The sequence below is a fragment of the Myxine glutinosa genome, chromosome 6 (assembly GCF_964187855.1).
Source record: "Myxine glutinosa chromosome 6, kmMyxGlut1.1, whole genome shotgun sequence".
Lineage (NCBI taxonomy): Eukaryota > Metazoa > Chordata > Myxini > Myxiniformes > Myxinidae > Myxine > Myxine glutinosa.
The window spans coordinates 150,018,967-150,031,849 of record NC_136266.1 but is presented as its reverse complement, the minus strand read 5'-3'; the positions used below and the strand labels follow the sequence as shown (position 1 = coordinate 150,031,849).

The 12,883-nt window shown below is 42.6% G+C and overlaps 1 protein-coding gene across 7 annotated transcripts in view; it reads right to left on the bottom strand.

Moving 5' to 3' along the window:
• The window catches only part of LOC137429477 (tensin-3), a 386,475-nt gene that overhangs the window by 176,592 nt on the left and 197,000 nt on the right, over positions 1-12,883 (bottom strand). For 4 of the 7 annotated variants that reach the window (XM_078780742.1, XM_078780746.1, XM_078780747.1 and 1 more), the window contains 3 exons: positions 9,644-9,682; positions 6,570-6,625; positions 1,011-1,233 (listed from right to left, as the gene is read on the bottom strand). In XM_078780742.1, the coding sequence (XP_078636868.1) occupies positions 1,011-1,233; positions 6,570-6,625; positions 9,644-9,682 (318 nt within the window). Of the gene's footprint in view, positions 1-1,010; positions 1,234-6,569; positions 6,626-8,554; positions 8,597-9,643; positions 9,683-12,883 lie in introns of all 7 variants that reach the window. The other 3 variants (XM_068119427.2, XM_078780745.1, XM_078780743.1) reach the window with 1 other exon arrangement.

Sequence of the window (12,883 nt, the reverse complement as noted above, 5' to 3'; positions counted from 1 at the left end):
AATAGTTCGTGTGATATCCATTACATTCAATAACTGCATTGGGCTTGTGACCCAATGACATCACCAAACCCTTGGTATCTAGCTTTCAGATGCTTTTCCAAGCGTTTACTGCAGCCATTTTCAGTTGTTGTTTGTTTTGGGGGTTTCTGACTTTAGTCTCCTCTTCAGCAAGTGAAATTCATGCTCCATTGGATTTAAATCATGAGATTGACTTCGCTAGTTTAAAACCTTCCATTTTATTACCCTGATGAACTCCTTGGTTGCATTGGCAGTGTGTTTTGGGTCATTGTCTTGCTGCATGGTGAAGCCTCACCCAATGTTTGGAGGCATTTCCTTGTATATAGGCAGACAAAATGTGTCTGTAAACTTCCAAACTCATTCTGCTGCTGCCATCATTAGTTACATCATCAATAAAGATGCAAGCCCAAGCCATGACACTACCTCCACCATGCTTCACACATGAGGTAGTTTGCTTTGGATCATATGCCGTTCCTTCCTTTCTCCACACTTTCACCTTTCCATCACTTTAGTAAAGGTTTATCTTGGTCTATTCTGTCCATAAAACTTTGTTGCAGAACTCACTGGCTCACCTCTGTACTTCTTCACAAATTCTAATCTGGCCTTTATATTTTTGGTGCTGATGAGAGGTTTGCATTTTGCGGTGTAGCCTTTGTAATTCTGCTGTCGAAGTGTTCTGTGAACTATACATTGTGATACTTTCCATAATATAATTAATAATATATAATATATTATTATATAATATATAGTATAATTATATATATATATATATATATATATGTATATATATATATTATATATGTATATATATATGTATATATATGTATATGTATATATATGTATATATATATATATATATATATATATATATATATATATATATATATATATATATATATATATATATATATATATAGTGTGTACACACACACACACAAAGTGTGTAGTTCTTTGTCTATTGCAAATGAGTATTGGCTCACTCTTCCACTCACCAGGTAATTGTTCCCATGCTTGGAGCGCAACATTGAAGCAAGCTCAGCGATCTGGCGGTGTGAGGTGGAGTTGTTCGTGGTTGACGGGGATGTGGTGTTGGTTTCTGTCCTGGTGGTTGCATAATTAGGACTATGTTGTGGGAGCAACACAGCAAGTATACGCTCTGTCACATAGGTTAGATCTGGCTCTGGTTGTTCTTCCATGGCTCCACACTTTCTGTCTCTACAGAGGAGAACAAAAACATAAAATGAGAGTTAACGAAATGTTCTTCACTAAATTACCCTGAGTGTTTACGTCATTCATATTTAATCTCATTAAATTAATCACTCTAGACAAAGCAGAACATTGATTGTAATAAAAGGTCAATTACACCAAGAAAACAAACAATTGTATAAGGTCAGAGGATGAATGCTGTATGTATAAAAGAGACAAAAAAATGGAAACACCTGGGTAAATGAGGGAAACCAAGAAACAGCGTCCACACAGGTGTGGCCCATGTGTTAATTAAGGAAATAACATCCCAGTGTGCTTAGGGTCATGTATAAAAATGCTGCACAGGCCTGGTTGCCTAGCACGGCTACAAGACCGCTAACATGGCTGCAAGAGGAGATCTCCCCAATGCCCCCATCCACAGAGCATATTTGGTCGCCCAATGGTTTGATGAGCATGAAACCGATGTCATCCATACGTCATGGCCTTCTCAGTCACCAGATCTGAACCCAATCGAGCATCTTTGGGATATTCTTGAACAATGCCTGAGACAGCGTTTTCTACCTCCATCAAACAGGCGTGAGTCGATTGACCTTGTGGAAGAATGGTGCCGCATCCTTCCTGCAGAATTCCAGACGCTGGTGGACTCTATGCCACAGCGCACACAGGCCATACCTGCTACATGTGGTGGCCCAACGCCCTATTAAGTGACTTTACATTGGTGGTTCCATTTTTTTGGTCCACTACCTGTATGTAACAAAAAAATTTAAATGCATGAAAGTTTCTGTTTTTACCTACCCAACAATGTCACCTCAGGTAATAACTTGAACATCAGGATTGAGTCACTTGAACACCCCTCAGATGGCAGCTTTTTGTCAAAATACTACTAAACTATAACTAGCATGGAGGAATGAATGAGATTGTTAAAGTTCACAGAGAGTGGTTAAAAAACCTGAACAGGTCAATATGTAGCCTCCTGAGAGGGGTGGTGAGGATGTTTTCTGGAATTATTCCAGAAATATATGTGGGAACAAAAATTCTTGATCAGAGCGATATGTGTTATCCTGTGATTTGGGAGAACAGGGCATACAGGAATGTTTGGCTTGAGGAAGAAGTGCGAAACTTCAGGACCAAAGCAGCTGTTTCAGAAGAATGGAGGAAGCTGAAGTCGATCTATTGTGGGGACTGAGGAACGAATCGGGGATTGGTAGTCGAGAAGATATTAGACGAGGAACTGGGGTGAAGATTCTGTTTGATTATAGCTTCGGGACAGTGAGGATAGTAAGGTACTTTGCGGATTCTGGTTTAGGGTACATGGACTAAGCGAAGAGCGGGATAGGAAGCCACAAGAAGAATGAGAAAGGCTTGTGGAAAGGGAAGAGTAAAAAAAAAAAGAAGAAATACTTGAGGGCCACATCATATGTATCATCATCATGTCATAAACATCAGAAATACCAGATAATTGGATAACAACAAATGTACGGTAGCAGAAATAGTTGCAGGAGGGTTTTATATGTGGAATGATCATTCATATATGTGGTGCTCGTATGTTAACTATCATTCATATATGTGGTACTCGTATGTTAACTATCACTCATACATTTGGTACTTGTATGTTAACTATCACTCATACATTTGGTACTTGTATGTTGACTATCACTCATACATGTGGTACTCGTATGTTAACTATCACTCATACATTTGGTACTTGTATGTTAACTATCACTCATACATTTGGAACTTGTATGTTAACTATCACTCATACATTTGGTACTTGAATGTTAACTATCACTCATACATTTGGTACTTGTATGTTAACTATCACTCATACATTTGGTACTTGTATGTTAACGATCACTCATACATTTGGTACTTGTATGTTAACTATCACTCATACATTTGGTACTTGTATGTTAACTATCACTCATTCATTTGGTACTTGTATGTTAACTATCACTCATACATTTGGTACTTGTATTTTAAGTATCATTCATACATGTGGTACTTGTATGTTAACTATCACTCATACATGTGGTACTCATACATTAACTGTCACTCATGCATGTGGTACTCGTATATTAACTATCACTCATACATGTGGTACTCATACATTAACTGTCACTCTTGCATGTGGTACTCGTATATTAACTATCACTCATACATGTGGTACTCATACATTAACTGTCACTCATACATGTGGATCTCGTATGTTAACTATCATTCATACATGTGGTAATTGTATTTTAACTATCAATCGATCGTGCATACATGTGGTACTCGTATGTTAACTATCACTCATTCATGTCGATCTCGTATGTTAACTATTATTCATACACGTGGTACTCGTATGTTAACTATCACTCATTCATGTCGATCTCGTATGTTAACTATCACTCATTCATGTGGTACTTGTAAGTCAACTATTATTCATACACGTGGTACTCGTATGTTAACTATCATTCATACATCTGGTACTCATAGGTTAACTGTCGCAAACTTGCATGAGTCACATGGGAATGCGAACATGCACAGGTTATCCCGGTGAAGTTGGCAATCGAAATGAGAACATGGATTTGTACTAAGTCTCTGCACAGAGATTATACATACTGAAACACAAGTGACAGGTGGTCAGGTAGTCAACATGTACGGTGGAAGCTGTTGCTCCTTTTTTATTGGCTTCTGATCACCATTGGCAGGTGTGAACAAACGCTCGTGCAGACAGGTGCAGGGGAATGGAATGGGCAAGTTTCTCCAGCGTGACATATCTAAAGGTTCTGCGCAGCGATATACAACCACCAACCACCAACATGTGAGAGCACAAATCACTTCCTTTCCAGAACCACAATGCCATGGGAAAACCCATCAATCATGAGGATCTCGATGACTCGATGGGGATCTCAATGCAGGAGCACCGCTCGCACACCTGACTCGGAATGGCTGGTAGAAGGTCTCCTCGGTGGTACCGCCCTCATCCTCCGCTCCAATCTTTCTCAAACTCAATCTCACAAATCCCACATCTAATTATCCCAACTCTGACTGTAACTCCCTACAAGCACTGGCTTAATGTCCAATGTAGCTGCCTGTAATTAAATAATAAATTAACTTTCTCAAACTAACATTAACTACCAGCAATATCCACTCCGAAGTTTCAGACCAGGTTGCCAAGATGTGATTCTTTTGTTCTCATTTTCCAGAACCTTCCAGCACTTTTGCATATCATGATGGGTCTCGTCACCCTACGTCAATTGTCACCATCACATTATCCCTCATGGGATGGGTTGCTGTTGCTTCCACTTCCTGCACCTTTCACAAGTTTCCTTGGAATGATGAATGGTGATCATTTCTGGTCTCAAAGCAAGAGTTCCTTCCATTAGGATGACTAGTGGAGTACAGACAGATAAGACAATCGGATAAGGTTCAAGATCTACATAAAGTTTTTTTTAAAGTGGATCCACGACTACTCGAACGGCCTCAATTATTCCCACGTGCTGGTAGGGTCGGCAGGGCAACAGGTTGACGTAATAATGAAGGCAACGGCTTAACGTCCATCCGAGGGACGGCACACACCCCTAATGAATACAAGTTCACCAACATGTGCACACTCCTCTCCATTTGACCTCACTATTTGTGTTTATCCGTGGAAAGTCTCCCAACACATAGCAACCTCTAAGTCTAATATATCATTCCTATATTCCCACATCCTCCATGTTAAATCAGGAATACTTTTCCCTCCCCCAGACCACAGCAGGAAAATGGAAGTGGGGATGGTTGGTGAGTAAGGGACTGGTGTGGCAGCAAAATAATCAAGAAGTGGGGTGAGGAGGGTGAAAAGGAGAATGCGGGTGGGAGAGATTGGGAAGAAAGTATGGATTGTGGGGAAACATTTATGGAGAAATAATGAAAAAAGTATAAAGAAACAACAAAGAGAAATCGGAGTTTGCAGACCATCACCAGGATGTGCTTGTGTCGTGTTATTACCCTGCGCTCGCGAAGCGAAAAGCAGGGTTAAGCATTCGATTGAGTACATGCGTGCGTACGAGTGTACATGTGGCATATGTGTCTGCATGTTTAAAATTCATTTTTCTCGGCAACCGTTGGTCCGATTGACACGAAATTTTACCATAGGAATGCCTCTGCCTGTAGAATTGTTTTATTCATAATTATGACGTCATAGGAAACATGGTATGGACGCCATGTTGGAAAAACTTTGCACCTTTATATCTCTGAAACCACTCAATGGAAAAACTTCAAATATGGCTCATTGTCCAGTACCCCATCTCTGCAAGATATGTATAAGATATGTTGATGATGATGTCATAATTCGACAAGTACAATGCTTGATCTGATCAGTATGAAAAAAAAATTCCTCTGCAACTAATAATCCGATGCACAACATTTTCAGAATACAAGCAGCTCCTCCTGTAGAATTTTTTAAATGATAGGTATTACATCATAGGTCACGTGGTACATGCGCCATTTTGGAAAAATCGAAAAAAGGTGCAACTCTATATCTCCAAAACCGCTCCATGGAAAAAATTGAAACATGCCTCATTGCAAGTACTCCCCTTGGGGAATAAGATTTGTTAATGACGATGCCACCAGTACCTTAATTATGACGTCATAATTCGATGAGTACAATGCTTGATTCGATCAGTATGGATTTTTTTTCTCTGCAATTCTTGGTCTGATTGACACGAAATTTTCATCAAGTCAATCGAATGAAAATTGAGGATTTTACAAATCTAGCCTATGTTGAACTTTTGGCCTATGTTGACCTCAAAAATACTAGGTGGCTGAATTCATTGACCAGATATGCAAATCCTCTTCAAATTTCCAGTCAATCGGATAAAAATTGAGTATTTTAGAAACTTGAAAAAGTTGGTGTCCTTTGGCCTATGTTGACCTATTGACCTTTTGACCCCCAAAACAATAGGCTTCTTGCTTATGACCAACTCTACCATTTGGTGAAGTTTCGCGAAGATCGGTTGAAAATTATGACTTGTAGGCGACTGACATATAGACAAACAGACTTGGTGGTTGACAGAATAACGCACAAGACCAACCAATATACTTGAAAAAACCTACGATTTTCGCAAGAAACAAAACGGACAGAAATGCAATTCCCCCTCCTCTGGTGAGGGTAATAATGAATGAGGGAAGTGGAGGGGGCAGGTAAATTAAACCAGGAAGTGTCAATAAGATGAAGAAATCTTTAAGGTAGAACGTTTGGGGAGAATAGATCAGTGGTGGAAAAGGTAATGATGAATGAAAGACATTGGGGGAATGAAAAGGAAGGGCATTGATGAGGAAAGAAGTGTGGAGTGTTGGATTCATTAATCTGCACCTACCTGGGAGGAGAATTGCCGTTGGTTAATGGTGTCGGCGTGGCAGGTGACGGTACATTCTGTGGAAGAGAAAACAAAACATGAAGGAGAATAAAATTACTTTACCAGCATTCCGGCCCAAGAACTACAGACAAGTGTGAAGGCACATTCGACATTTACGATGCGTATGACATCAAATGAGTGAAGAAAACTCTTGAGCAGTGTTACCTGCCGCGTGATCGGAATACCGACAAGACGGCGCAAAGGACAATCCGTTACGTTTACATGACACTGAGGTTACAACATGGTGGACATGGCGAGCTGCTTTTGTAACCCATCCAATGATGGAATGACAAGAGAAAGAGAAAAAAAATGAAGAAATGTACGTGTCCCATCTCAGTGCTTGGTGTTCCCATCTGAGTCTTTACTTTGCGATTCTGGAATCCCACACACTGTGTCGATAACGTTCATCGTCTTTGTCCTGCAACCGTTAGGTGTACAGGCTCATTGCATGAGCTTGAGATGGTGGTTGAATTCAGTGACCATAGATGCAAATCCTCTTCAAATTTCAATTCAATCGGATGAAAATTGAGGATTTTACAAGTTTGGCCTTTGTTGAACTTTTGGCCTATGTTAGTTGACCTTTTGGCCTACGTTGACCTCAAAAATACTTGGTGGTTGAATTCAGTGACCATATATCCAAATGTTGACCTTTTGGCCTATGTTGGTTGACCTTTTGGCCTACGTTGACCTCAAAAATACTTGGTGGTTGAATTCAGTAACCATATATGCAAATCCTCTTCAAATTTCAATTCAATCGGATGAAAATTGAGGATTTTACAAGTTTGGCCTATGTTGACCTTTTGGCCTATGTTGGTTGACCTTTTGGCCTATGTTGACCTCAAAAATACTTGGTGGTTAAAATGAGTGACCATATATGCAAATCCTCTTCAAATTTCAATTCAATCAGATGAAAATTGAGGATTTTAGAAGTTTGGCCTATGTTGACCTTTTGGCCTATGTTAGTTGACCTTTTGGCTTATGTTGACCTCAAAAATAGTTGGTGGTTGAAATGAGTGATCATATATGCAAATCCTCTTCAAATTTCAATTCAATTAGAAGAAAATTGAGGATTTTAGAAGTTTGGCCTATGTTGACCTTTTGGCCTATGTTGGTTGACCTTTTGGCCTATGTTGACCTCAAAAATAGTTGGTGGTTGACTTCAGTGACCATATATGCAACTCCTCTTCAAATTTCATGTTAATTGGATGAAAATTGAGGATTTTGATCCATGATCAAATGAAATGAGATCCATGAGCCTGAGACACTATATATAGACATGAATAAATAAATAAATAAATAAATAAATAAAATGATGTGCTCGAGGAAGAAAGGGAAATAAATAAAATAAGTGAAAAAGATGAGGGAAGAGGTGAGGATGAGGAAACAGCAGGAAGGAAAATTAATGAGAATAATGAGAACAAGTTGAGAGAGAAACAAGGAATTATAAGTGGAAGATGGAAAGAAGAGAATAACGGGCAGGTTTTCATGGAATGGAAAAGAGTAATAATTAGGCAGGTGAGAAAGAATGGCAGGTGGAATGGGGGATGGTGTGAAGAACAAGATCAATCGACGGGTTCAACGGGAGAAGGCAGAAAGGTGAGAGGTGAGCGAAAGGCACGTGAGATTAAGAGGAAAGACAGGCAGCGAGGTCAGAGGTCATGGTACGGTAGGTGAGATGAGAGACGAGCAGGTAATAAATATAGGGCAGGTGACGGTGTTGTCGTGTCAGCACCGTTATACCATGGTACCGAGTTGAAGTTTTAAGAACAGGATGGCCAGGACTGCTGGTAGACCGAAAGTGGCAGGAATTTGGAATTTGGGTGCCGGCGATACCTCGCCGACTCGTAATACTCGGAGAATAATAAAATTAATGAAGTTGTCAAAATGCAGGTAAAACGGAGAGGCAGGTAAAATAATGGGATAAAGGACGTAGCGCGGACACGTACCGGAAGCATGGCGTGCTGTACAGTGGGCAAATAGCTGGCAGGCTGTCGGAGCAAGAGAAGCAAAGCAGCTCAGAGGCAGATAGAGCACATGGGATCACATAAAGGGTCTTCAAAAAAATAAACAACCACCCGACGTCCAATGAGAGGCAACATCACAATGTTGTGACATTTTCTGTTAAATCTTGTGGACATTTCACCTGCCATTGCTCGACTTTGATCACAGGTGCCTCGTAACCTTTCATTTTGTTCCTTTTGATCTCACATTTGCAATAATGTACGTACTTATAGTTGGTAAAGGAACTTTATAAATAATCTACCATATAAAACACAATGTGTGTGTGTGTGTGTGTGTGTGTGTGTGTGTCCCCTTTCATAAGGATAGGTTTTAAAGGCTTCGAGTAGCGCTTTTGGAAGGATTTGAGTCGGGGGGGAGGGGGGGGAGGGGGTTCATGGGAAATCTTTGAACACCACTGTGTGTCCACCGTTTAAAACACCTAAAAGACTCCAAAGACCCTACGAGATCATGAGGATCCAGTGGACCACAAAGACCCAAATTACCCCTAATACCCCAAATACCCCCAAAGTCCTTCAAATACCCCCCAAAGACCCAGAGGACCGAAAATACCCAAGGACCCAAAATGTCCTGAGGACCCAAAAGACTCAAATGACCCAAAAGACCCAAAAGAAGAGTAATTATGTCTCTTACATTGTAATTGTAGAAGGTGGCTTGCAAACCGAGCCTCAAGGGCGGTGTACAAAAGCGTTCGTTTTTTAAATCACAATAATTACAAGGCGCAGGGAGGTGAAATTTGCTGCACGTGATGTGCAACACACGCAGAGTAAACCGAGTGTTCATTTACGTCTGTAGGATATCCAATGAATAAAGATGATATAAGCACACCTGATACGAGGCCCAGGCTTCAGATTTTGGCATGCTCACGCGGCTGCACCATCAAAATAAACCGTTCCAACCCGCCATTTTTGACGGGCTTTATAGTCGTGAATAATATTCCCCAAACCTCTCAATATATTATGTGGAGGAGCATTTTACTACAATTGCTCGATCCCGGTTGTTACACTCAGCCTTACCAGCTCACAACTGACGATTGCCGTGCATGAAGGTTCTACCTGCAGGAGACATAAAGAAGAGAAAAACTTTTCAACATCATTTCAAAGTAATCAAATGATACTGCATTCATTCTTTTACTCTTTCAGTAAGTTTGTAACATGGGGTTGATGGCAAACAAACCTCGTTCCCAATATTAATATACCAATTCAGACATAGGCTACCTGCAACAGGTAGTCATCATCGAGATAAAAAATATATAACACCACGAGGTTATTTCTGGATAAAGGAATAAAACTATGAATCGCTAAACAAAGCATTTTCTATTGGAGCGAGCTGGATTCCAGACATTATTTGGCTGAAAATTCCATTTCCAGAGCAATACATCATAAGTACATGGTATTTGGGAATGGGATGTTCGTCAGCTGTCCCTTCTGCAATGCAGATGTTTAACAAGCCAAAGGCCTCTTAGGATAGATTTGAGATATGTGCGTTCATCTTTCAGCTCTCTAGCTTGGGTTTGAATCACGGCCAAACTGTAAACCGTCATCCTGGTGTTTCGCATGCATGGAGAGCCATCGATGTGTGCATCATCCATCGGATGGATGTTCAGCCAGTGCACCCATAAGTGATTACTGGTCGTGGAGGAATATTAAACATCGCACAATGTCTAACTTGAAGATGAGGCGAGTTATCACTGGGAAAACCAGCCAGCACGACAAAAAACAGCTGGCACAACAAAAACCACACGGCACGACAAAACCACTCAGCACGACAATACCAGCTGGCATGACCAAACTACCGGACACTACAAAACTACCCAACACGACAAAACCACCCGGCATGGCAAAGCTACCCGGCATGATAAAACCACCCGACACGGCACGTTAAAACCACCAGGCACGATAAAAACCAGCTGGCATGACCAAACCAGCCGGTACGCCAAAACAAGCCAGCACGACAAAACTACCCGACACTACAAAACCACCCGGCATGGCAAAACCACCCGGCATGATAAAACCACCCGACACGGCACGTTAAAACCACCAGGCACGATAAAAACCAGCTGGCATGACTAAACCAGCCGGCACGCCAAAACAAGCCAGCACGACAAAACCACCAAACACTACAAAATCACCGAGCATGGCAAAGCCACCGGCACGATAAAACCACCCAGCACAGCATGTTAAAACCAACAGGCACAATAAAAACCAGCTGGCATGACCAAACCAGCCGGCACGCCAAAACAAGCCAGCACGACAAAACCACCAGACACTACAAAATCACCCAGCATGGCAAAGCCACCGGCACGATAAAACCACCCGACACGGCTCGTTAAAACCACCAGGCACGATAAAAACCAGCTGGCATGACCAAAACAGCCGGCACCCCAAAGCAAGCCAGCACGACAAAAACCACCTGGCACTACAAAACCACCCGGCATTGCAAAGCCACCGGCAAGATAAAACCACCCAGCTCAGCATGTTAAAACCACCAGGCACAATAAAAACGAGCTGGCATGACCAAACTAGCCGGCACGCCAAAGCAAGCCAGCACAACAAAAACTAAACGGCATGACAAAACCACTCAGCACGACAAAACCAGCTGGCATGACCAAACTACCTGACACTACAAAACTACCCAACACGACAAAACCACCCGGCATTGCAAAGCCACCGGCACGATAAAACCACCCAGCTCAGCATGTTAAAACCACCAGGCACAATAAAAACGAGCTGGCATGACCAAACTAGCCGGCACGCCAAAGCAAGCCAGCACAACAAAAACTAAACGGCATGACAAAACCACTCAGCACGACAAAACCAGCTGGCATGACCAAACTACCTGACACTACAAAACTACCCAACACGACAAAACCACCCGGCATGGCAAAGCCACCCGGCATGATAAAACCACCCGACACGGCACGTTAAAACCACCAGGCACGATAAAAACCAGCTGGCATGACCAAACCAGCCGGCATGCCAAAACAAGCCAGCATGACAAAACTACCTGAGACTACAAAACCACCCGACATGGCAAAGCCACCCGCACGATAAAACCACCCGACACGGCTCGTTAAAACCACCAGGCACGATAAAAACCAGCTGGCATGACCAAACCAGCCGGTACACCAAAACAAGCCAGCACGACAAAACTACCCGACACTACAAAAACACCCGGCATGGCAAAGCCACCAGTTACGAATCAAACCAGCTGGCATGACCAAACCAGCCGGCACGCCAAAACAAGCCAGCAAGACAAAACTACCTGACACTACAAAACCATCCGACATGGCAAAGCCACCCGCACGATAAAACCACCCGACACGGCACGTTAAAACCACCAGGCACGATAAAAACCAGCTGCCATGACCAAACCAGCCGGTACACCAAAACAAGCCAGCACGACAAAACTACCCGACACTACAAAAACATCCGGCATGGCAAAGCCACCGGCATGATAAAACCACCCGACACGGCACGTTAAAAAAACACCCAGCATGGCAAAGCCACCGGCATGATAAAACCACCCAGCACAGCATGTTAAAACCACGAGGCACAATAAAAACCAGCTGGCAAGACAAAACCAGCCAGCACACCAAAACAAGTCAGCACGACAAAACCACCCGACACTACAAAATCACCCAGCATGGCAAAGCCACAGGCATGGTAAAGCCACCCGGCATGATAAAACCACCCGACACGGCACGTTAAAACCACGAGGCACGATAAAAACCAGCTGGCATGACCAAACCAGCTGGCACCACGCCAATCAAGCCAGCACGACAAAACCACCCGACACTACAAAATCACCCAGCATGGCAAAGCCACAGGCATGGCAAAGCCACCCGGCACGATAAAACCACCCGACATGGCACGTTAAAACCACGAGGCACGATAAAAACCAGCTGGCATGACCAAACCAGCTGGCACCACGCCAATCAAGCCAGCACGACAAAACCACCCGACACTACAAAATCACCCAGCATGGCAAAGCCACCCGGCATGATAAAACCACCCAGCACAGCATGTTAAAACCACGAGGCACAATAAAAACCAGCTGGCAAGACAAAACCAGCCGGCACGCCAAAACAAGTCAGCACGACAAAACCACCCGACACTACAAAATCACCCAGCATGGCAAAGCCACAGGCATTGTAAAACCACCCGACATGGCACGTTAAAACCATGAGGCACGATAAAAACCAGCTGGCATGACCAAACCAGCTGGCACCACGCCAATCAAGCCAGCACGACAAA